This window comes from Myotis brandtii, unplaced genomic scaffold (assembly GCF_000412655.1).
Source record: "Myotis brandtii unplaced genomic scaffold, ASM41265v1 scaffold687, whole genome shotgun sequence".
Taxonomy (NCBI): domain Eukaryota; kingdom Metazoa; phylum Chordata; class Mammalia; order Chiroptera; family Vespertilionidae; genus Myotis; species Myotis brandtii.
The window spans coordinates 718,993-745,505 of NW_005370687.1; the positions used below are offsets into that span (position 1 = coordinate 718,993).

Genomic DNA, 26,513 nt, shown 5'->3' on the forward strand with positions numbered 1-26,513 from the left:
CTTAGGAGTACCCTAATTAAGTTAATAACAATGTACCTACCTATATAGTTTAAGTTTAAAAAATTTGGCTCTCAAAAGAAATTTCTTTTTTTTAAAAAATATATTTTATTGATTTTTTACAGAGAGGAAGGGAGAGGGACAGAGAGCCAGAAACATCAATGAGAGAGAAACATTGATCAGCTGCCTCCTGCACACCCCCCACTAGGATTGTGCCCACAATCAAGGCACATGCCCTTGACCAGAATCGAACTTGGGACCCTTCAGTCCGCAGGCTAACGCTCTATCCACTGAGCCAAACCAGTCAGGGCTCAAAAGAAATTTCAATCGTTGTACTGTTGATATTTGGCTCTGTTGACTAATGAGTTTGCCGACCACTGTCCTAGGCCTTCGTATTCACTTACTGTTAGGTTAGGTGGCTCAGGAGGCGGCGCAAGAAATAGAGAGTCCAGTGAATCAGAAAAGAAAGGAAAGGAAAGTTTATTCTGCGTCCCCGGGAGACCCACGTACCCCCAAAGACAGGGCACGTGGATTCACGCCAACATGGAGGGGGGCGCTTTTTTTATACTGCGGTTGGGTGAGGGGCGGGGACATGAGCTGAGGTATTCAGTTGAGGAAGCTTCAGCTGCAGGGGGGTCAGCCAGGTATTCAGGAATGAGTCAGTATCTGTGTGGGGGTATGTGGATTCAGGGAGAAGAAGCCGGTATCTGTGTCTGGCACGTTGATCTGTGAGAAATTCCAGGGGGAGTCCATTGTCTCATCACATGTCTGCATGTATCCGATCCTGGGCTCTCTCCGACCTAACATCTCCGACCTAACACTTACCACTCACTCACTGACTCACCTAGAGCAACTTGCAGTCCTGCAAGCTCAATTCATAGTAAGTGCCCTGTACAGGTATACCATATTTTATATTTTATATCATAGTCTTACTGTACCTTTTCTATATTTAGATATATTTAGTTACACAAATACCATTTTCAATTGCCTATAGTCTTCAGTACAGTAACATGCTATACAGATTTGTAGCCTAGGAGCAATAGGCTACACCATATAGCCTAGGTGTATACCATCTAAATTTATGTAAGTGCACTCTATGATGTTTGCACAATGATGAAATCACCTAATGGCACATTCTCAGATGTATCCCCATCATTAAGCAACACATGGCTGTAGAGATAGGCAAACTTGAGCAGTCAAAAGAATCAATGAACTTGAAGATAAGACAATGGAAATTATTGAGTCTGAGGAACAGGGAGGGAAATGATTGGAGAAAAGTGAAGAGAGTCTAAGGGGCCTGTGGGAGACCATCAAGAAACCAACATGCACATCATGGTCTCAAAAGCAAAAGAGAAAGAGAATGGGGTAGAGAGAATATTGAAGAAATTATAGCTGAAAAAAACGAAATTTGATGAAATACATGAATATAAACATCTAAGAAGCTCAATAAATTCCTAATAAAATGAATAAATACTTAGGAATTAGCCAAGGAGATGAAAGTCTTACACAATGAAAGCTACAAAACATCGATGAAACAAAGAATACATACATAAATGGAAATAGATCCCATGTTCAGATGTTGTTAAGATGTCAATGCTACCCAAGGCTATCTGCAGATTCAATTTAATCCCTATCAAAACCCCAATGAGGTTTATTGCAGAAACTTTAATAAATCCTAAAATTCATATGGAATCACAAGGTGCCCCAAATAGCCAAAGCAATCCTGAAAATGATTAATCCTGAAAAGTTGGAGAACTCAAATTTCAAAACTTATCACAAAGCTACCATAATTAAAACCAGTGTGGTACCAGCGTAAAGACAGATATACAGACCAATGGAATGAAATGGAGAGCTCAGAAATAAACCATTGATAAGTGGTCAAATGACAAGGATGCCAAGACCATTCAATGGGGAGAGGACAAGCTTGTCAATGAATGGTACTGGGGAAACTGGATATTCATGCAAAAGAATGAAGTGGGATTCTTACCTAATACCATATACAGAACTTACCTCAAAATCCATCAAAAACCTGAATGTAAGGCCTAAACTATAAAACTGTTAGAAGAAAACAGGACAAAAGCTTCATGACATCGGATTTGGCAGTGATTTCTTGGATATGTTACCAAAGGCATAGGCAACAAAAGAAAATAGACAAATTAGACTTCATGAAAATTAAAAACTTTCGTGCATCAAAAGACCTTTTTACTTTCAAACACAGTAAAAAGGTAACCCATAGAATTGGAGAAAATATTTGCAAATCTAAAAGATTTGCATGTGCCCTAGCTGGTTTGGCTCACTGGATAGAGCGTCGGCCTGGGGACTGAAGGGTCCCAGGTTCGATTCCGGTCAAGGGCATGTACCTTGGTTGCAAGCACATCCCCAGTAGGGGGTGTGCAGGAGGCAGCTGATCGATGCTTCTCTCTCATTGATGTTTCTAACTCTCTATCCCTCTTCCTTCCTCTCTGTAAAAAGTCAATAAAATACATTAAAAAAAAAAAAGATTTGCATGTGAATAGAAGGGAATTCACTGAGCTGTTTAGTCATAAACCATCTTAGATGTGATATCTGCCTATTGTTTACTAATGGTCTCCAATAGTATAAGTAAACTATTTCTTGTCCATCTGTTTTGGTTTTACCTGTTCTATTCTCTTTACTACATGGCAGAATCCTTGAACTTAGAACATAGCAAAGCATGTTCTCCTACTGGCTTTGGTAATTTGGCTTAGTTTGCTGGCAGTTTGGGCAAGCTCTTACCTCAATTATTTTTATATCTTACTGGTTTTGTTTGTTTGTTTGTGTTTTAAGCTTGAGGCCTGCTCTGTATGATAAGGATGAAGTGGGGGAGGTGCCAATGAATGACTTCTGCTCTCCAGGAATAATTCCACCATTTTTTTCCAGATTCCTGTTTCCTGTAACGCCAGATTTGGATAATCTTCGGGACATTGTTTTAGATGCCTTTTCCTTAGCTATAGTGAGCTCCTCACTGCTTGTATTTCTGGGCAAGAAGATTGCCAATTTCCATAAATATAATGTCAATTCCAACCAGGTGAGCAGACAGGCCTTTCTATTACTTTCTCTGACCCTTAAATCTTTGTACTCTAATCTGAGCCTCCTGCTAACATGAAGACTGGATTCTTCTGTAACCAGAGAATCTTTTAGAATATAATTTGAACTGTAACTACCAAAGGACTTTTGAGAAGTGTGGCACACTTAGTTCTGAACCCATCTGAATTAGCATGAGTGATATTTCCCTAGAACAGATACGGTGCAGGGATGCGAGAAGATAGCATGTGGCATCATGTTGTTGAGCTAGTAGAATTCCTCTCCTTTTAATTTTATCTTCCTTTCCACAAAGTCTTTAGAAGTCATCCACATTCTGCGGTGCAATAAGAAATGATATGGAATAGCAAAACCAGACTACTAATATAATTAAGTCAATCTCCCAGAAATAGTTTTTGTCTTTTTTTTAAAAATATATTTTATTGTTTTTTTACAGAGAGGAAGGGAGAGGGATAGAGAGTTAGTAACATCGATAAGAGAGAAACATCGATCAGCTGCCTCCTGCACACCTCCCACTGGGGATGTGCCCGCAACCAAGGTACATGCCCTTGACCAGGGGTCCTCAAACTACGGCCCGCGGGCCACATGCAAATACAAATATTGTATTTGTTCCCGTTTTGTTTTTTACTTCAAAATAAGATATGTGCAGTATGCATAGGAATTTGTTCATAGTTTTTTTTTAATCTATAGTCCGGCCCTCCAACGGTCTGAGGGACAGTGAACTGGCCCCCTGTTTAAAAAGTTTGAGGACCCCTGCCCTTGACCTTCGGAATCAAACCTGGGACCCTTCGGTCCGCAGGCCGATGCTCTATCCACTGAGCCAAACCAGTTAGGGCTGTCTTTTTTTTTTTTAATATCTCCAACTATTCTGAGTTCAGTACTTTCCCTAGTACTCAAAAAGGAAATATGGATGCATGAGGTGTCCCACTTTTACTTTTAGGGTAGTTTAGAAGGAAGAGAGAAAAATAGGACTATGTTCTCTCCGTCATTCTAAGTCCTAGTGATCATGAGAGAGAGAATAAGGCAAAAGTCTCATTTTCTCACTTTGAAAAAGTGCTTTCCTTGTGATCACTAACTAAAATGAAGTTTCCACCTAATCTAGAAATCAGATGTGCCATCCTTTTGTTCTTCGAAGAACACTTCCGTGTTATTTGAAATGATATAAACAACCTATTCTCATGCACCAGAAACAGACAGTATACCTTCAGTTCAAACTTAAATCAGCATTCTTCAACAAATAGTGGGCCTAAATTGTTTGCTATTTCTTTATAGGATTTAATAGTCATTGGCATTTGCAATGTCGTCAGCTCATTTTTCAGATCTTGTGTGTTTACTGGTGCTATGATTAGGACAATGATCCAGGATAAATCTGGAGGAAGACAACAGGTATGCTGAAATAGAATTTGATCTCTAGCATTTAAAAATATTGATGTCTATTCACATGTTTTCATAGAAAGGGGTTACATTAGTTTAATCACATTGCTATTTTAATGTTATACTTGTTGGGGAGGATCTCATGTTTGCCTTAATTTTTGTTTAGATTTTTGTCTTAAAAGGTATTTGTCAATATGGAACTTGAAAGTCATTTTCTACGGAGGTCTTATTCTATGTGAGAAGTTCACACACACACACACAAAAGAAAAAAACACAACCATTTTCCATGTAACCTAAAAGATAATATTTCAGGTGAACTAACAATCACCTATAAACTTTTTATATATATATATGGGCGATATATTCTTAGTTCTACTCTGGGAAAGCAATAATTCAACTCTATCACGGCAGCCAAACCAGAAACTTTCCTGGCTTCCTCAAAGGGTATGGCAAGGGGCTTTCATGATAGAGAGTAAGGTCTTTGTATAGATGAGCCTTGGGAATTTATGATCATCCTACCTTGGTATGATAGAAAATTATCTAGGTCAGACTCTCTTCAGGTCAGAAACGGAAGTGTCAGAAGAATCAATACTAAATTTTAGTGGGGAAAGGTAAAGTGTCACATTCCAGGGCTAAATTTGTGAAATAGAAGGTGAAAGCTCATAAAAATCAGAAGATTAGGCAGGGACAAGAGCGTGTGTCTAGTAAGACCATTCAGATCAGTCTATGTGGACTGAGCTTCGTTGTCATACAGCTGCTGCCAGACACACTGGCTTTAAGGAGCAGCCCTTTCCCACTCTTTACCAGAAAAAAAGGAAGTTGGGTTATGTAAGAAGAAGGATGTTCGATGCAAGGGCGAAAGAACTTGAAGCCATAATGAGAAGGTTTTATGATCAGAAGAAATGGAAATGGCAATTCCAGATTTTAGTTCCCAGTGATTTTTGACAACACACTTTGTTGATTCAGTATACAAGCATAAACTTGGGGAGAAAAGATGCACACCATTAGAAAAAACGAAATCACAGCGCAAGTAAAATTAAGTGCAGAATAAGGACAATAAGTAAAAAGTGCCATAAATTCTGCAAGGAGAGTGATGGGGGAAGTGGGACTTCTGTGGACTACTGAAGGGGGTTAGATATGAAGGGGGTTAGATGGAGGGAAGGAAGAAGGCCTTCACTTCAGCCTTCACTTCACTGGGAGTTGCCAGTGCCTGCTGGGCAAAGCGCCTGCCTAAGGCAGCAGATGGCGCCATCCTGTTCTCTGCTGCTGCATTGCTGTCCCACACAGCACACCCTCCTGCCAATGGCATCTCTTTGTGCGGCGCAGTGACCCTTGGTGGGAGGCATGTGTCTGGGGGGCTGGTAACCCTTCCTGGAGACCCTGACTTGCCCAGTGCAGATCCTGGTTCAGACAGAGAATGCTGCCGGCCCCCGGCCCTACCCTTGGAGCTACCCTTGGAGCCTCCACTTTGGTTTCTGACCTGGACGGGCAAAGGCCTCTGAGACTGGCTCAGCCTCTTCATCCCACAGCAGTGGGTGTCCTCTCCACCCCTTCCTCTGGGGCCTTTTGATTCACTCCGCCCAAGAGCTCCTCTATTTCTTCAGTTCCCCAGGCCTTCAGACAAGCTCAGGTCTGGCTCTGAAACTCTCAGGCATGACCTGCCACCCAGGGCAGCTTTATTTTTTGTCTGGCATAAATACAAACTCTGTATAAGTATTTGGATTTCTCTTTACTTTTCCCCCGATCTAGAATCCACTTGTCTTCACTGGCTGCACCCAAACCTATCAGCCCTCCAGCCATGGCCCGGGCCGGACATGTTGGCAGGCCCATGGCAGAGGGCATGTGAAGAGCCCTGGGCTTGTGGCCAGTTGGGCTGTCCCTGGTCCGTCTTCCCGCTTATTCAGTCCTGACCACTGTGCGCCCTGCGCTCCCTGAGTGGGTTCCTTTCCTCACTCCCTGCTTTCCAAGGCCTGGCCTCCTTGCCTGGTCCCACGCTCCCAGAGGGGGGGGGGGGGGTGTTTATTGATATGGGAGGAGGAATGGTTGTGATTTCAGGGCTGACAGTGAGGGCTCTGCGAGGGCTTTTCTGAACTGTTCAAGGAGGGGTTAGTGTGAGGAGGGAGTGCAAGCCGGGGTTTAGGAGACTCCGATTCGCAGCAAAAGGCTAAGGCAGTAAAGATTAAACACCAGGACAATGTGGACCTTTAGAAAGCACCCATGCGTTCATCAGCGAGTACGGGTGGAGCACCTAGCCTGTGGTTAGCACTTTGACAAGACCTGACAGTGTCAGGTCAACAAAAATGCACTTAATGCTGGATGGTCACATTCCATTCCTTTTAAGAAAAACTGAAGTGCTTCTCACCAAGCAGAAGCCTCGGTTGCAGGCAGGGACCAGTACGATCCTGATGGTCTCTCTCCAACCGGCTCTGTCTCCTCAGTTTGCATCTCTGGTAGGAGCAGGCTTGATGCTGCTCCTGATGGTGAAGGTGGAATCCTTTTTCTACGAACTGCCAAATGTAAGTGGAACTGATCGAATATCCAAGCCCAGAAAGCCCAGGGTCCAGATTGCATCTTGGTGGGTATCTCTGAGCAGAACTGCACTCAGCACGCCCCCACGGCCTGCCCCGGCCTCTCTCCAGTGCCTTTCCTTTACAATAATAGCACCTACCTCTCAGGATTGGGATTCAAATAAGATGTTATATATAATATAGAGAGAACAGCGTTGAGCTAGTAATTAGCACTCAAGAAACATTAGCCATTATTGTTATTAATCTTCTTTTAATCGCTTAAGCTCTAAAGTAAGCTTTACAGTAAGGATTCAGTTAAAGAGACCAACACAGACTTCAGATGCCAGAACGCCCATTACCATCACAGGCTTAGACCCTCAGTGCACATTCACGCCATCTGGTTTCCCAAACCGCTTCCGGGGGGGCCTGTTTTGCACACAGGTGAACTCAACCCCTCGCCTGCTTCCCCACTGTCTCTGGTTAGCTTACAATACGAGAAGGCAGGGCCTGACAGTTGAGTTATAACAGTGTTCAGCTGGGATGCTCCTATATGCTCAGGTGCCATTTCTTCCTTTTTGTGAGACCGACCACCGTGCATTGAGAGATTCCAGGCGCATTAATTCCTGGCTATCATCAATCTGTTCTCAATAGAGATCAATGCTCAGTGACCATGACTTCCTTTTAAATTTCTTTAATGTTCCCTTTAGCCATTTTTAGATAAGTACTGAGGGAGGTGGGAGGAGGGTTCCTGCCTGGTGTTGCAGCTTGGTTCCACGCTGAGGTGGCAGTCTGCAGCTGCAGTGGTAGTAAATGTTACCCCATCCTTTTTTTAAAATTGATTTCAGAGAGGAAGAGATAGAAACCTCAGTGATGAGAGAGAATAATTGAACAGCTGCCTCCTGCACACCCCACACTGGGGATCGAGCCCACAACCCAGGCGCGTGCCCTGACCGGGAATCGAACCGTGACCTTCTGGTTCATAGGTCGACGCTCAACCACTGAGCCACGCCAGCCGGGCCATTACCCCCCTCCTTTTGAACGTGTCCATTGCACCTGGTGAATATGAGGTTGCCACAGAGCAGGCTACCTCCAGGCTCTTGCTGCCTCTGTTCTTGTGATTCAGGGACCTTGGGTCCCAGCCAAGGAAGCTATGCCTGGGGGTGGGATTAAGCTTGTGCTTATCACACAAGCTGTCCTCTGATTCCCGGCAGAAGTCATCTCCAGAACTGAGGTTGTATAGCACCTTTGGTGCAATCACTATGGAGTCTATTTTAGCAAAGCCACTCACTAATTTACTTTGAACAGAGTTGTTTTTGCTTTTTAGCTAGAAGAATCAGAACTTTTTAAAGCTCCAAACATGTATGGAGGCTACTGATAAAAGTAGGTAGCACTCCTTTATTGCAAATATGTTAGAGAGAGAACAGCCCCTGCTTTTGGCGCCCCATGTTATGTCACATTCTTTTTACAGCATCTGGTAGGATGTTTGTGGGTAAGAAAATGTGAACACAATCTGACCAGTGGAACATCTGAGTACTATACTAATGAGGCTCTATGAGTATTAAAGATTGCTTCCTTCCTTGAAAGGCTATGAATAGCTTGTTGCAAAACCCTTATTGGAAGAATTGTTGGAGCATCCTGGCTAGGATCTCAGTTCCTTAGCCAGGGGACCAATACAAAAATTTAGAAAACATGATACAAAACAGTGTATTCAATATTGCTTCGATTTGTGTGAGGAAAAAAATAGAACATACCAAAATGTTAATAATTGTTATCTCTTGGATGATGGAAATTATATCTGAGATTAATTCTTCTTTACACGTGAGCATCTCTAACCTTAATATTCAGAAAGGTAAATTTTTTATTGTATATTGTTTTATGAAAATCCATGTTTCCTCTTTATACTCCTTCCCTCAAGCCAAACATTTTGAAAAAAACCCTATGAAGTTGAGATTCTTTTCCTTTCCACCACATCTCCCTGCAAACTGCAGAAAGTTTGGAGATTCCTGACTGGAAAGAAGATAAAAATGGAAAGGAAGTAATTTCTGCTAACTTCATCTTTGCTCTTCCCTCCTCTACTATTGAGTCCAACTGGTCACTGAGTAACCTCAGAAATCCAGAGTAAGCTTGGCTCCAGCCTTCCTGGTGGTAGGGTCAGTTCTAATTCCCAGGCAGAGCAGACAGAGGAGAGGGTGACGAGGGAAAGGCTGAGAAATGTTAAGCCAATGCAGGGCCTTCATAAACACAAGAAAGTGTTTCTTAAACTAGTTTAGTTCTACTTTAAGGCCCTGATGATTTTTACAACCGAGTATAAATTTTCATTTTCTCATATTTAAGAAAACTTTTTTCCATTAGAAAAGTAGACGTGCCTATTTCTAAAAACTTTTGAAAATTCATAAGAGCTAAAAATGTCATCCACATTTACAAATGAACCACTATTAACATTTTGGCATATATCTGATCAATATTATTTTCTATGAATTGATATTACTTTGCATCGTTTCAACCTAACTGGGCATACAACTTTGTATTCTTGTTTGTATTTAATATATAGCATAATAGCTCATACTAGAACTTATTTAGTTATTTTGTTATTATTAGAAAATTAGGAAAAAAAGAAAATTAGGTTGTCTGAATTTTTATTATAAATATCACAACAATGAGTAATTTTGTACGTCCACCCTTTTCCCCACAGGCTGTGCTGGCTGGTATTATTGTGAGCAACGTCCTACCCTTGCTTGAAAATATTTACTATCTACCCAGTCTGTGGAGGCAGAGCCAGTATGACTCTGTGAGTGTAGATGCACTGGCTGAGGCAGGGGCAGGGGCAGGGGCAGGGGCAGGTTGGACAGAGGGAAAGAGAACAAACACAGGACATCATCATGAAGGACACTAGCAACTCTGATGCCTGGTACTTTACTTTTGCTTCAAATAAGGAGTCGAAGCTGTTGGTGCAAAGAAATACTGCGACCTCACTCCAACTACACAAAATTAAATAAAAATTAAGTGGTTATAGTTCAATACAAATTTAGTAAAAAGGGTTTGTCATGCCTTGCATATTTGGTTGACTTTTAACCTGGAGACACAAATCCTAATAAGAAAGGGAGGTGTCCTGCCTGAGGAACTGACAGAGCACCCTCCTTCTCTTTCCAGCACGGACCTGGGGGACAGAGGGGAAACGGCAAGAAATAAAAGATGGGGGAATGTGATGAGGGGAGAAGGACCCAATAGAGGCAAAGAGATGTGAAAGGGGCTACTTTTTGGACTCAGATCCCTGAGGAGCTAAGAGGGTATGTGGTCCAGAGCACGGGCGGAGCTTCTGGTTCTAGGAGGAGAGTGAGCACCTCCAACTAACGCACAAGTGGCAGGGGGAGGGGAAGTAAACATTTGAGGGAGTTTCAGCCTCTCTTCTCTGTGAAGGTTCAAATCAAGTCACCTGCTGAGAGTGGTGTTCAAGACTCCCAATAACTATTATAGGTCTTAAAATAGCAACTGCCATCTGGTGAGTGTTCTGGGTTGCTTTACAAATCGCATTTCTAATCTCAGCAAAGCCTATAAAGTAGCTATTAATACCCCCATTTTGCACACGAGGAAATGAAAGTTTCAAGAGAGAACTGACCCAGGAGGCCTAGACGAACTGCTCGGCAGCCTTGGGCCAGCCCTTTGTGATGGCATCAGTCCGTGTGGCTGTGGAATTTGTCCTCTAAATCCCAGGTGTCAGGAGGGAGAGGGAGAGGGTGTCAGGAGATAGGACTGGTGATGTCCTCATCTCTGCTTGCGATACGGTCTTCCTTTTCGCTTCTTCCCGTAAGATTATTTGGATGGTGACGTTCGTAGCTGCAATTGTCCTGGGCCTGGACGTTGGACTAATGGTTTCCGTAGCCTTTGCCTTCTTCGTCATCACCGTTCAGTCACACAGGTACTCAGTCTCCGGTCACAGAAGCTTAGCCATGGCAGGCAAGGCAACCATGACCTAAAGGCAAATGCATTTCCTTTCAGAACGAAGATTCTCCTCCTGGGTCAGATCCCTAACACCAACATTTACAGAAGCATCCTTGACTATCGGGAGGTAAGAATCCAAACTCCCACTTCTTTGCCTGAAAGATTTTCTACAAAATCCCTTTCCTGTTGTTTGCTGCACTACAGACACGCTGGACAAAGGTGGGGAGAGGGAGGCACCATGGTAGGGTGGGCGCTTAAAGAGGCAGGTAAGTCCTGGAGTCCCGCAGCCAGTTAAGGATAATTTTAAAATGTACTTTAGGGAGTGGAAGGCCAAAAGAGGGGAGTGAGGAAATGGCGGGGAAAAGAAGAAAGCAGGCAAAGCAGGGGTGGAAACAGGAGGAAGGGCCTTGCTGGCTCTTGCCTCTTATAAAGAAGAATATAGTCTCAATTAGGTTCTGAAGAATGTTCCTCCCTCCACGAAAGAGCTGAGAAAGTTCTCTGAACTTTACATTTGTCTTGCAGATCCTGACCTTTCCTGGGGTGAAAATCTTCCAGTGCTGCAACTCCATCACCTTTGTAAACGTGTACGACTTGAAGCACAAGCTGTTGGAGGAGGTAAGGGCTGCCCGCCCCACTCTCATCCACCGGCTCCCCTCGCCTCCCCCAGGGGCCCGCGCTCCTGCCACTTGCCATCTACCCATCTACGTTGAAGCCTCCTTCTGCCTTTCAGGTGGAAATGGTGCGGGTGCCTCTGAAAGAGGAAGAGGTGTACAGGCTGTTCACTCACAGCGAAGGTGGCCGGCAGGAAGGAAGGATGTGTCAGTGTTACTGCAACTGCGATGAACTGGAGCCGCCACCCAGGGTTAGCAACCTCTTCTTTTCTGCATTTCCCTCTGCGCTTTATAAAGAAGCACAAGAGCAGGTCGTTGTTGTTGTTTTAAGAAAAGAAAACCCCCTCAGGGATTTTGACTCTTAGATGGACCACAGGTAATTGGAAATTAAAGAGTTCTGCTCAGAGTGAAGACATGGCTTTCCCTTTGAGGGTCAGATCTTGAACTGAAAGCGGGTAGGAAGCGATGGTGACTCTTGAGTCCCTACTCAGTGGTTAGAGACAGAGAGTCATTCCCTAGCTGTGCCCATTTCCCAGACCTTTGGCTGCCTGATTTTATTTTTCTGAAAATAAGGGACTTAAAGATTGTCTTATAAGTCCCACTAGGCGAGGGCCAAGGTGGCTGGGTTCTCAAGGATCTCCTGCCATCTGCCTGGGCCAAGGCAGTGACGATGGGCAGCAAGGGGCGGACAAGCACAGATGGGGGTTTTACAGCATCTGCAGGTTATTTCAGCTGATGAACTAAGTGTCATTACTTCCAACTCAGACTTGATCTAAATAGTCCTTTGCCCCAGAGCAGGCCTGCTCATTTCCCAGCCTACATCCACACTCAGGAGGAGCAGCTGTATCTACACACACACACACACACACACACACACACACACACGCCCAACACGCAACACCTCCTGTCCCCCTCCTGCGCAGGCCCCTGCAAACACCAGGCACTCACTCTAGTCACCCACTCTGGTTGCTATACACCCCAATGAGCATAGGTTCTACTGAGCTCCCTGAAAATACCAGCTTTCTTGCCAAGAGGGCAGAATTAACTCTCTATTTAATTTTTATGTGATAGCCACACTGCACTGAGTATTGCAGAGGGCATTCACAGGACATCAGCAAGTGCACTCGAGAGTAGAATATGATCATCTGGTATTTATTAAGCTCCTATATGTGCCCAGAACTATGACACTCTGAAAAAGAATTTTTAAGGGTCTCTGGCTTTTTTTTTTTATTGTGGTAGAAAATACGTAACATAAAATATATCATCTTAACCATGTTTAAGTGTATGGTAGTGTTAAATACATTCACACTGTTGTGTAATCCTCACTGTCCTCTATCGCTAGGACTTTTTCATCTTGGAAAACGGGAACTCAGTACCTGTTAAGTAACACCTCCCACTCCCCCTCACTCAGCCCGTGGCAACCACCATTCTACTTTCTGTTTCTATTAATCTGACTAATCCAGACACCTCATATATCCCTGGAATCACACAGTATTTGTCTTTTTGTTGCTGGAGTATATCACTTAGCATAATGTCCTCAAGATCCATCCAGGTGGTTCTTTTAAAAAAATGTTTTTTTTCAGGGACAATTTTGAACATACACAAAAGTAGAGACAAGTATAATGAGCCTCTGTGCACCTACCATCCACTTTAAGATTCAACAACTAATAGCCAGTCTTGTTTCATCCATACCCCACCCATCTGTACTCCCCCAAATCACAGGTTTATTTTGAAGCAGTTCGTAGAGATTTAAATCACACTAGGGAGACGACTCTATTAATGTGACATAGAAGGCCATTGTTGTGTTTGATCAATCCTAACACAGGCATTTTTCCACATCTCTGAAATTTGGATGCATTGTGAAGTTGATGACGAGTCCTAGTTTATTTGCAGTATTTTTTTTTCTTGAGAATACAGAAAGTGGTGATGCCTCTTAAAACTGACGAAATAGGATAGTAAACCATACTATGCAGAATATTATTATGTTTGAAATTGTGTGTTTAGATTCTAACAACTCTAAGACTCCAGGTAACGAGAGATCAACATGAGCTCAAAAAGTCAGGGAGACCTTAGTAGCAATGGTTTAAGCTGGACAGGAGAGAGAAATTTGGCTTTCTGCCAGGTAGGGACAAAGAGGACTCCCAGCCCATGGTAGGCTTGCACAAAGACACCAAGGTTGAAATAAGTATGGGGTCCTCAGGATGAGAGGCTTGGTCTGGGGAGTAAGTTCAGGCAGACACAGCCTGAGTAGATTATGAAAGCCCTTGAAGGACAGGGCTACAGAATAGATGAAGGAGAGAGAAGGAAGGCTCTTAGAGGGTTCCTCTGCCTGGGGACCTTGCACCTCCTGCCACGGAGTCAGTCCACAGCTGTGCCCCCGAGGCCTGGCCTCGGTGACCTTGAAGCCTTGGGGAACAGCTCTCCCCTCTGAACTGGAGTTTTCTTTTCTTTTTTTGCTGTACAATATCTACTACCTTATATACTTTTTATCTTTACAGTTTTTTTCTATTTTTAAATTTTATTTTATAAACGTTATTAGAACAATATTTTTAAAGAAACATAACCCCAAATTATACCATGTTAGCATATGAATTATTCCCATTTTTCCATGGGTCGTAGAGTTCTTATTCCCTAGGTAGACACGGGTCCCTGTGTCTTGCATGCCATTGTGCTCCTGGTGCTCCGCAGGCCTGCGAGGAGCATGAAAGTGAGAGGTAATGACAGCCCTGCTCAAGGCAGTTTTGTCTTTTTTAAGGAAGTCTGACAGAAGACCATTTCGCCGATAAAGGAAGGCAGTGTTGAGCAAAGGGACTGATGGAAGAAATACTTCAAAGCACTAGAAGGCGCTGGAGGCTAATTAGAACCCAGGGATGAGGGAAAAGAATAAATCAAAGATGATTGTCTCTCCGGCTCACTAGGACCATGATAATGTCATTGGTGCCTGGAGGGAAGTTGCGGGGAGTGGGGCTTGTGAGAGGTGAGGATAAGGAATGATGAAAGTGGGTTTTTTTCAGTCGGAGCTTGAAGTGACGTGAGATACTCAAGGAAAAGCTGCAGCGTGCCTGGTCTGTGGAGAAGTTTCCTAAGGGAGAGGGAGGGAGTTAGTAGATAGAGACAGCACAGTTGCAAGCACTCCCCACTCTTGTTTGAGTCTTTTCACAGCCCTTCCCTAACTCTTGTCCCAGGTTGTTTACACAGAGCGATATGAAACCAAACAGGACCTCAAGCCATCCTCTATGAGCCTGATGCAATGCACACGTATGGACAGTGGGAACATGAGCCAATATTCATCTGAGGAACAAATACCCAACACAGTATCTTCCATACTTCAGAGAAATCAAGGGCAAAGCTATGAGAATATTTGGCTTCCTAATAAACACTCTAGAAACGACCCGAAGTCACTTCCTGACGCTTCTGGAAGTCAGGTCAGGAGTAGATCAGAATCGTCTTTTATACCCAGCACCCACACCGTCATCCTGGATTTCTCCATGGTGCATTTTGTGGATTCACAGGCTGTGGTCGTATTAAGACAGGTAGGTACTGAGGTGGCTTTAACAAGAGCTCTGATCCTCAGCTACCACCCCCTACCCCAAGCCCCACCCTGATTGAGTCCTATTAGTCACTGATCAGCTACTATGTGACTCCTGGGCCACTAGAAATTTGGACACTGAAGATAGTTCAAGGTCAACCAGAATAAATAGAAAATTAACCAACTCTGATTTATTGAACTGGGGTGGCTACCTAAGCATAGCGTATTATTGCTCGAGGGATGAAAAGGGGGAAACTCTCAAAACCGTTAAAACGGCAATCTATGCCTCAGCCAGCAACTCCTAGTGTAACCTGGGAGTCAGCTGCAAATCTTAAACAATAGCTCTGAATGCTACAGAATAAAAGCTCACCAAGAATTCTCCACTCTTCAGCTGCTCATTGTAAGAGGCACTCAGATTTGAAGAAGTTGTGATGAAAAGACACCCTAAGCCTAGGGCTTGAGGCTGCCTGGTCCAGTACCTGTAGGATCATCCCCAGTTCTCTCTTCATTGCCTGCATCTTTGGGTGAAAAGAGCAGGGAAAAATTTTCCTTCAAAAGCTCTGTCTCTTCCCTGGCCAATGTGGCTCAGTTGGTTAGAGTGTTGTCTGTATAACAAAGAGTGACAGTTCAGTTCCGGTCAGGGCACATATCCAGGTATGGGTTCAATCCCCGGTCAGGGCAATTGTGGGAGGCAGCCGATTGATATTGATATGTCTCTCTCTCTCTCTCTCTCTCTCTACCTCTCTCTAAAAAAAAAAACCAATTAAAATAAAAAAAATCTGTGTTCCTAGGTCCTGACTTCTCTCCCACTCTGGTTTCTCTGACAGTTTTCATTTCTCTTTCTTACACAACATGGACAGTGGAGATGCACAACTAACCATGTTGGGTTTATTGTTCAATGTCTCATAAGTACAATCTCTTTTTTCCAGCCAGCTTATCTCAGTCTCCAGCCCTCTCTCTCTCTCTCTCTCTCTCTCTCTCGCCCCTGTTGGCGATGGCTCAGGTTTAAACATCCTGAACGCCCACTTCCTGGCTCTGACTACTTCCACCTTTCCTTGAGATAGGCTCCTTTGGCTGCTTTTCCACCCTTAATTCTAAGATCCTATATCATCAAACCTTCTTATTCCTAAAGGAAATTATTCTCTCTTAAGTGAGTCCAGCTCCTCCTTGGCCTGAGGCAACAGGAAGCTTCCCAAAGCAGCAAGAACTCTGGTGGGTGGTCTGTGATGTGTGCTCTGCCCTGGTTTCTGCTCCTCTGACCAGGGGTAACTCACTAATTTGTACCCGGTCTTGGTTTCCTCATCTATAAAATGAGAGGCATAGAGAGATTCATGCTCAGGGCTTCCCGTCCAGGAGACCCCTTTTCCCCACTTCATTTTCAGATTTAACTATACATGACAATGTCATCTTGTGGGCTTTTCCAGCTTAGGTCATCCTACTGGGCTGTGTTCTCTTCTCCCGGGCTTGTGCTCTAGTTGTTACTTTAGAGTTCATTCTTCTACATTATTAAGTGCCTATTGTATGCCACGTTGAGTGGATACATTTATATACATGATCCCATTAATTCCCACACAGCCCTGAGAGACAAGCCATATTTCTCCCTAAGAGTCTAGGGCTCACAGTTAGTATCTGGCCTGTCCATCACTGGGACGTAGAGCATTTGTTCCGTCCTCTCCTCCCCCTTCTCTCTTGCTGTCTGGACCTTGGCATGACCCATCCACAGCTGCAAACATCATCAAAGAACCAAAAGAACATATATGCATAAGGGTTATGCATATATGTTCTTTGGTTAAGTCATCCCTATCTGATGACTTCCTGCTCCAGCCCCAACATGGAGGCTATATCAGACCCCTACCTTTACTTTACAGCCTTCAGATTCACGGCACACTTTTACACTTTAAAAATACAGGTTTCTTCATTCCTTTTGTAATTGTTCTATCCTGCCATATTGGAGGAAATCATTTCAAATATTCTAATTGAAAACTTAATAAGAAAAGCCCCAGCTGTTGTTCTCACTAGAGATAACCACTCAATTTAAGCTTCTTCCTAATTCATGGGATTTCATTTGCTTGTCATTTCGAGTATGCCCCTTGTGGCTCTTTACCAAATGACTTTATGATTTACCATGTGATCAAGAATGACTTTCTTGTTTCCTCTTGGAAGTGAAAGAAGTAGTCTGTCTGTTTTAGTTGTTTTGTTTTTGTTTTTTTGTGTGTGTTTTTTTTTTGGTTTCACTTTTTAACTCAGTGCTCAGGGTTGGTCTATTTAATCTTAGAGTATTGAATTTAATTGACTTGATTTGTATTGAATTTTATTCATTGCCCCAGAGCATACCGTATATATTAGCTGAAGTAAAGTTGAGGTCAATGGCAGATGCTTAATAATCTGATACCACTAAATTTCTGATGTTTTACTAAAGTCAAATGCAACTTTGCAGAGCAGCTCTGAATACAATTCTCAGGCTCCTTGAATTCCATTTCCTACTATATCATTTGACCGTCTCCGGGCCATGTTTTGCCTCCCCTGCTTAGTGAACTCTATGGAGAAGGGGATCACATGCAAATACCAATCACCAGAGATAGAGTTCGTGTTCTTGAGGACCGTCAGTGTGTTTCATCACACCTGTGCCTGTCCCTATCCTAGTACTGCACTCATGTGACATTCTCTCTCTCTCTTTTTTTTTTGAAATTTGTCTTTTAAAATTATTTTTAAAAATATATTTTTACTGATCAGAGAGGAAGGGAGAGAGATATAGAGACAGAAACATCAATGATGAAAGAGCATCATTGATCGGCCTCCTCCTGCATGCCCCGCACTGGGGATCGAGCCCGCAATCCAGACATGTGTCCTGACTGGGAATCAAACCGTGACCTCCTGGCTCATAGGTTGATGCTCAATCACTGAGCCACGCTGGCCAGGCTTATCTTTATTGTTGAAAGTATTACAGATTTCCCCTATTTTCCCCCATTGACCCCCTCCACCCTGATCCCGGCCCTCCACCCCCCAGACCTTCACCACTATTGTCTGTGTCCATGGGTTATGCATATATGTTCTTTGGTTAACCTCTTCCCACCCATCCCCCCACCTCTTCCTTCTGAGATTCGTCATTCTGTTGCATGCTTTCATGTCTCTGGATCTATTTTGTTTGTCACTTTATTTTGTTCATTAGAGACCACATATAAGTGAGATCATGTAATACTTTTCTTTCTCTGACTGGCTTATTTCACTTAGTATAATATTCTCCAGGTCCCTCCATGCTGTCTCAAAGGGTAAGAGATCCTTCTTTTTTATAGCTGCATAGTAGTCCATTGTGTAAATGTATCACAGCTTTTCTATGAACTCATCTACTGATGGGCACTTTGGTTGTTGTAGCAATATTTTTGCTGATACCGCTCCTAGTGCAAGGAAATAAAGGGAAAAATAAACAAAAATGGAACTACATCAAAATAAAAAGATTCTGGCCAGCAAAAGAAACCATCAACAAAATGATGGTTCCCACTATATGGGAGAACATATTTGGCAATGATACATCTGATAAGGGGTTAATTTCCACAAAATATATAAAGAACTCATACAACTTAACAAGAAGAAGACAAACAATCCAATTAAAAAATGGACAGAGGACCTAAAGAGGCACTTCTTCAAAGAGGACATACAGATGGCCAAGAAAAAAATGCTCAAAGTCACTAATCATCAGAGAGATGCAAATTAAAATGACAATGAGGTAGCACCTCACACCTGCCAGAATGGCTGCCATCAATAAATCAATAAGTGCCGGTGAGGATGTGGAGAAAAAGGAACCCTCATGCACTGCTGGTGGGAATGCAGACTGGTACAACCACTATGGAAAACAGTGTAGAGTTTCCTCAAACAATTAAAAATGGAACTGTGGTCAGGGCCTTTGAGAAGAATGACATCTTTGATGCTGGCATCACCAAGGCCCAGTGATCCTACTTCTAGGAATAGATCCTAAGAATCCCAAAACACCAATCAGAAAGAATGTATGCATCCCTATGTTCATAGAAGCACTATTTGCCCAAGTGCCCATCCGTGGATGAGTAGACTTGACATTCTCCCTTTAAGTGAACTGTTTTCCCCTTGAGACCATGGGCTACCCGCCTTCTCACTCCCCACCCCACATGAGACGGTCTGATTCTCTTTAGTATTCTCAGCACTTTAGACACTTCCTAGCTTACAGAAGTCCACCCATCAAATGTTTATAGAGCTGAATTGGATATAAAGGTACATTTACCCCAGACAAGGGAATAACCAAAGGGACTTTACAACCCAGCTAACTTTCCTAGGGAGTGTAGGGATCCCTAACACTGGTTTACTCCCTCCCTGCAGATGTGCAACGCCTTCCACAATGCCAACATTCTGGTGCTCATTGCAGGGACTCACTGTGAGTATGCTTCCCCCTACGAGAGGGCTATGTTTGGCACCCTGGGTGCTCTCCTCCCCAGTGTCTGACTCTGTGTGTGTTCTGGGTTTGGTTTGTAGCTTCTGTGGTCAAGGCCTTTGAGAGGAATGAATTCTTTGATGATGGCATCACCAAGACCCAACTGTTCCTCACGCTCCATGACGCTGTGCTGTTTGCCTTGTCAAGGAAGTTTTTAGAGACCTCCGAGTTAAGCGTGGATGAGTCTGAGACAGTGATACAGGAAACCTACTCAGATAAGGTTGGATGATGTGAAACATCTAGGGTGAGGGGTGAGGTGGGGCGAGAAGTGGGGGGAGAGAAAAGGGAAGACACCTGATCAGACAGAGATGAGCACGTCCAGGAAAGGGTGCTGAGCATACTCAGCATTTATTGAGTATGGCTGTGCCAGACTTTGCGAAACTGAAATGCTCCCTTATCAGTTGGTAACTAGCAGCGGACCTGAGTCCCAGGTTCCCCCACTGCCATGACATCTGGATACCATTCAGGGCCCTTTCTCAACTGAAGAGAGGGTTACCCAACCCGCCAAGGCCTCAAGGGCCCTTTTACCGAAAGCTAGGTTAGTGCCAATGCCGTATCAATAACTAAATATTTTAAACATCTCTAGCTATACCTTTAGAATCCTCCCCACCCCACCCTTGGGGTGAATAGTAGAACTGATGAACTCACAGAGGTAAAGATCTGCTAGTCTAACACTTTGGCTATATTTCTATTGTGAATAATATAATTTACTCAACCTGACCAAATGCAAAGGAGAACGATATACAAGCCAAAATATTTAGCCATTTGTTAATACTAAGTAAAGACCTGGGCCTACCTCAGTGTTTTCAGACCAGTATCTGTGAAGGTTAACGGTTTCCTCTCAAAAAGAAAATTAAAACACAGATGGGCACCAAAATCTCACCTAATGAGTAGAAATTATTTTTAATTAAACCCCCTATTCATCAACTTACTATATTTCAATAATGCTTGAATTTTTTATGACAAAAAGAAATTACCGGAGTAACAAGTGTTTATAAAAATTTTAATAAGTAAAAGAAAGCCAAGCTTGTAAAACATAGCCCTCTTTCTCTTAGTAATGTATTACCAAGAATTTCCCTACCTTTGCTGAGAATTCTCATAGGCTATGTGCCTCTGCCTATCCAGAATAGCTTTCCCCAATAGCTAGATTTGATCACAATTTTTCTATATGGGCAGCCTCGACATTTATTCAGTCTTTGTTAATGCTGTATTCATAGTAAGATTTTGTGCCTTTCTTCATATAGACAAATCCTAGACACTTTATCCCCTCTCTTTTACATTTTTATTGCTATTTAAAAGGAATAATCTTTTTCATTATATTTTCTAACTGGCAACTGCTGGTATAAAGGAAACCTATTGATTTTTATTAAATTATTTGGCCATTTTGTGAATCCTTTACTAGTCCAAAAAGGTTTCATTGTTAATTCTCTTGAGTTTTCTAGACAAAAAATATTTTCCACAAATAATATAAATCTCTTCTTTTCCAGTTGCTAGAATTCTTATTTCAGTTTCACATATAATGGCATTAGCGAGCCTTCCCAGAACAAATTAAGTGATAATGGCAAGTCTTGTCTTACTCCTGAATTTAATGAGAAAAGCTTCTTATGTCTCTTTATTAAGAATAGTGGTGATAGTTGACTTAAGATGTACTTTATATTTACCATGTTTTTTAAAAGTATTTTCCTAGTTTACTAACATGCTTATCAGAACTTAAGACTTGGTATTGAATATATCAAAATTTTCCTAGCATTTAAACTAGGGAAGAGTAGAAGGGGGAAAAGTTCCATTCGAATGTATTAAATTCAAGATGCCTATTAAATATCCAAGTGGAGATGTCAAGAATGGAAATGAATATATGAGCCAGCAGATGAGGGGAAGGGTTTTAACTAAAAAGTCATTGGCACATAGACAGTACAGTAAACTCTCGATTTTGTGGACCTCGATAAACGGACTTTGGATTTAATAGATAAAACTTCCAGTCCATATGTCATATGTGAACATTAACACCCTGTTAATTTTAAAATGCTTATAACCAAAATTTGGTTATCGTTAAATTGACAGGGTTTTTTTTTTTTTTTGCTATTTTTAACAAATTTTAGCGAATAGGCCAAATGTTGGGAAAAACACTGTAGTAATTTTGCTGGCATAAATATGACATATCTACAATTATAGTCTACATATTTATATCCAAGAGTCACTGCTTGCCGGTAAACAAAGCACATGGTACACCACATTGTTGCGCGGTAAGTGGTTCTGTTATCTCCTGGTGTGACTTCCTGCAGCAATTTTAAGGCTGCTGGCGATGTTCCCACATGTGCCAAACCACAGCCCAGCCATGTGCATTTGTAAAACATATAGAAAATTTTTCTATGAAATTAAACTTTTCATACATACTTAGTTATTTTAATTACACAAATGTGTCCAAATAAGTAAAAATAGGTTAATCAACTAATTTGTCAATTTTTTAACATGTGCATTGGGAAAACCTACTTTGTTGTATAATGGACTTCCCGCTTTAATGGGCACCCCCTCGCCCAAATTAGTCCGTTATATCGAGGTTTTACTGTAACAAAAATTATGGGACTAAATTAAATTGCCTGTGGGGACAGTGCAGATGGAGAGGAGAAGGGTCTCAGGGTCAAGCCTTGGGGCATGCCAACAGTCAGAAGTCCAGAAGGAGTAGAGAAGACAACAGGAAGACCAAGAAGAAGCAACAAGGAAGGAAGGAAGGAAGGAAGGAAGGAAGGAAGGAAGGGAGGAAGGGAGGAAGGGAGGAAGGGAGGAAGGGAGGAAGGGAGGAAGGGAGGAAGGGAGGAAGGGAGGAAGGGAGGAAGGGAGGAAGGGAGGAAGGGAGGAAGGGAGGAAGGGAGGAAGGGAGGAAGGGAGGAAGGGAGGAAGGGAGGAAGGGAGGAAGGGAGGAAGGGAGGAAGGGAGGAAGGGAGGAAGGGAGGAAGGGAGGAAGGGAGGAAGGGAGGAAGGGAGGAAGGGAGGAAGGGAGGAAGGGAGGAAGGGGAGGGAGGAAGGAAGGAAGGAAGGAAGGGAGGAAGGAAGGAAGGGAGGAAGGGAGGAAGGGAGGAAGGGAGGAAGGGAGGAAGGGAGGAAGGGAGGAAGGGAGGAAGGGAGGGAGGAAGGAAAAGTGAAAGAGTGTCATATGGGAGAAGAGAAGAATGTTTCGGGAGGGATGAAAGGTGTTAATTCTGTGGAATGCTGCTGCCACAAAGCTTATGGGGCATCTGCTACGTGACAGGCAGAGTGCCTGGGACTGGCATATCAGGAACCAGGCCCTGCCCTGCCTCGAGGAGCTTAGAGTCTAATGGGGGATATATTTTTAAATGAATAAGACAGTACATTACTGGTCTATGATAGAGGTGTAAGTGAGGCACAATTGAACCCAAAACTAAGATCCTGGTTAGTGATCTTTGATATGAATCTGGACCAATGAATAAGTGTGTGTGGCTGAGATGGAGAAGGACAGTGCAGACACAGGGAGTCACATGAGCAAAGGTAAGCAGGAGTCAGGCATCTTTGGTTAGTTTTATGGATAGAGCAAAGGTTGGGACTACAGATGGAGCTGAAGCTAAAGAAGACAAGAGGCCGGGTCACGGGGGCCTTACATGCCCTGCTAAGGATCACAGGGGGTTGGAAAGACGAGTAAGATCAAGGAGACAGGATGTTTCAGAATGCTGCCAAGACCATTGCTATTCAAATGGTTGACCGTGAAACCCAGGCTACTTAGAAAATCCAGAGAAATCAGGAGTATGGATTGATTGAGCCTAAAAAAGAGTAATTGAGGAACCGGAGGGTGCAAAGAAGATGAAAAGCAGATTTAGGCCAGAAATATTTTCTGCTTTCCCAGGAATTCATGATTTCTGGTACCTAAAGTTCTGTTATATTCTGAAGTTCCTTGGCTATTCAAAAGTTAAATTTAATTGGAAATTTTAACCCATCTAATTATATGTATTTCAGGGTAGAGATGCAAGACAAAAAATAAGCGGCAGTATTCTAGAAGGTCCCAAAAATCTAAGTTCCACCTACGCCAGGATGCAAAGGCCCATACTAGAGGAGGAGTCAGATCTGGACCTAGAGCTGGAGCCCATACTGGAGTCAGACACTGGGCTGGATCAGGATCTCGAGATAGAGCGTGAATCGGAGCTGGAACCTGAGTCTGAGCTGGAGCCTGAAACGGAGCTTGAGCCCGAACTGGAACCTGAACCCAAACCTGAGAATGAGCTGGACCTGGAGTTCAAGCCCAAGCCTGCGCTCAAATCCATACCAAGGCCTCAGACTTATCCTCGGCAGCAATACTGGCCTCCCAGCTCCCCAAGTCAGAATCCACCTGGGACACGGTCAGTGGACAAGAGGCAGCCATATATGATTCCGTATTCATCTCAGGACAGTGACACTGAGGATCCCTAGGAGATGAACTGGGAATAAGGGTCAGATTCCCTTGACAAATCCTCCCACCCAAACGGGGTCACTTGGTCAGAAGCCCTAGAGTAGTTACAAACCAGCAGTACTTGCTTTGGGACTCCTTCACCTGCTGTCTTTCTTCCTTGCTCAGCAGTGTGATCTCACACCCTGATCACAATGCTAAATACCAAGAATTGTCTCTGAATTCCCTATCCAAGCTCACCTCATTTCACCTTCAGCAGATATTCTAATGAAAGATTTCCTTCTTTGTACATTCTGCACTTCTAGTGTTTTTATCACATCATCTCTAACTTACTCCTCTCAGTTTGTTTCCTTTCTCCAAAGAAATGAGGCTCAAATAAAATATATAACTCTAGTTACATTTGGACCCTTCCTGCATTTTCTCCTTTCTCTGTATTCTGTACGTCTAAGGAAATGGGTAGGAGAAATACCAGAAGTAGGTAGACGTGGTGGAGAAGAGATGAGCTAGGAAAACAACAACAACTGGGTAGCATTTGTATTCTATATGCAAGGTATCTTTACTGAGGCAGGTTAAGCCAGGCCAGCCTCTAAGGCATGCAATACAAGGAACTGTTAGGCTGAAGGCATTTTGCAATCTCTCTAAGGTCAGTATCTTATACTACCCCAGTTTCAGAAGGCCAGGTATCTGTACCAATTGATGAGAACATTAGCTCTGTAGAACTCTCCCTGGTCTTCAGATTCATAGTCACCATTGCTTCTTTCCCACAGGTGCTTAAGATACATGCAATCTAGAGCTGTGGTTGCCAACCGGTGGTCTGCGGACCACTGGTGGTCCCTGAGGTCCGAAAGGTTGGCGACTGCTGATCTAGAGTCTGTACTCTTGGTAGACCAAACTTAGTTAAAATCTGTGACAGCCCTGGCTGGTGTGGCTCAGTTGGTTGGGTGTTGTCCTGTGCACTAAAACGTTGCCAGTCCCATTCCCAGTTAGTGCACATGCCCTGGTTGCAGGTTCGATCCCCGCAAGGGGACATACAGTGTTTTGCCCTTACATGGATGTTTCTCTCTCTCCTTTACTCTCTCTCTAAAAATCAGTTTTTAAAAATCTTAAAAATCTGACAGATACAAACCCCTTAGGAATTGGAAAAGTTAATCATTACAAGTTTGGTCCAAAACCATTCATTCAAAAAATCCACCCTCCCAATAAACAAACAAACAAAAGCCCTGACTGGTGTGGCTCAGCAGATACAGCCTTGGCCCGTGTACCAAAGAGTCTCAGGTTTGATTCCTGGTCAAGAGTATGTACCTGGATTGCAGGTTTGATCGCAATGGTTGGGTCAAGTGCAGGAGGCAATCTCTCTCTCTTTATCTCCGTTCCTCCCTCTCTTCCACTCTCTCTAAAAACCAATGGAAAAAATATCCTCTGATGAGGATTAACAAAAACAAATTCTCCTCTCTCCATTAAAAAAATCTAGTATTGCCCTAGCTGGTTTGGCTCAGCAGATAGAGCATCGGTCTGTGGACCAAAGGGTCCCGGGTTCGATTCTGGTCAAGGGCATGTACCTGGGTTGCAAGCTCCTCCCCAGCCCAGGCCCTGGTCAGGGCTCGTGCAGGAGGCAACCAATCCATGTGTTTCTCTCACATTGATGTTTCTCTCTCTGTCTTTCCCTCTCTCTTCCACTCTCTCTTAAAATCAATGGAAAAGTATCCTCGGGTGAGGATTAACAACAAAAAAAATCTAGTATTAAGTTATAACCAGAAGAGAAATATTGACCCGTAGGCAAAGGTATGTGGAATCCTGAATTTTATTTTCCACCAAATAAACAAGATTCCTCTTGCTCAGGCACTCAATTTCTCTCTTCTGTTAGATTAAAGAAATCCTTGTTAAAATATAGGTGTCTCGGAGAGATCCAAGATGGCAGCATAGGTAAACTCCTGTACCTGCTGCCTCGCACAACCACATCAAATTTACAACTAAAATACAGAACAACTGTCATCCAGAACCACCAGAAAGCTGGCTGAATGGAAGTACTACAACTAGAGAAGTAAAGAAGAACGCACGCTGAGACTGGTAGGAGGTGCGGAGGCGCGGAATGGGCTGGTCTGGCACCCGGGTGTGCTGCTTTTTTAATTGGGAGGGAGATTGCCTGTGTAGAGGCTGCATGGAGGAGCAAGGGGTTCCAGCCCCACACCAGACCCCCAGCCCAGGGTTCCAGAGCTGGGGAAAGAAGTCCCTACAGGCAGTAAGAACTACAGACTGTAAAAACTGTGCGGATTGGGGCTCAGTGACACAGAGGCTGCTAGAGACCCAGCTGTTCCTCTTAAAAGGCCGGCCCCACGAACTGAACTTACAAGGTCCTGCTTCCTCTGAGCTCCAGCACTAGGGGACACAGACACATATGGGGAGAAAGTGGACTGCCTGGCATTGGGGCAGGAACTTGGGGCGGCTTTCTCCCAGATGGAGGTGCTCACAGCAGTCATTGTTCCTGTGCTGGGACCTCCCCAGTGCAGGGCTGACTGGCAGCCATTTCTGTTTGCTCCACCCTGGTGATTCTCTGAGACCCCACCCCACCCAATTTACAACCCCACCCAAGCTGTGCACAGTGGCTTTTGCATATGAATGGTCTGTCCTTTCTCAGGCTAAAAAT

The 26,513-nt window shown here is 43.5% G+C and overlaps 1 protein-coding gene across 1 annotated transcript in view; it reads left to right on the plus strand.

Moving 5' to 3' along the window:
• The window catches only part of SLC26A8 (solute carrier family 26 (anion exchanger), member 8), a 106,050-nt gene extending 81,784 nt beyond the window's left edge, over positions 1–24,266 (plus strand). The window contains exons 8-19 of the mRNA XM_014529616.1: positions 2,896–3,043; positions 4,330–4,443; positions 6,870–6,947; positions 9,631–9,726; positions 10,748–10,854; positions 10,935–11,004; positions 11,400–11,492; positions 11,608–11,739; positions 14,674–15,021; positions 19,365–19,419; positions 19,518–19,696; positions 23,443–24,266. Coding sequence (XP_014385102.1) covers positions 2,896–3,043; positions 4,330–4,443; positions 6,870–6,947; positions 9,631–9,726; positions 10,748–10,854; positions 10,935–11,004; positions 11,400–11,492; positions 11,608–11,739; positions 14,674–15,021; positions 19,365–19,419; positions 19,518–19,696; positions 23,443–23,892 — 1,870 coding nt within the window. The 3' untranslated portion in view covers positions 23,893–24,266. The remainder of the gene's footprint in view (positions 1–2,895; positions 3,044–4,329; positions 4,444–6,869; positions 6,948–9,630; positions 9,727–10,747; positions 10,855–10,934; positions 11,005–11,399; positions 11,493–11,607; positions 11,740–14,673; positions 15,022–19,364; positions 19,420–19,517; positions 19,697–23,442) is intronic.
• The last annotated feature ends 2,247 nt before the right edge of the window (positions 24,267–26,513 follow it).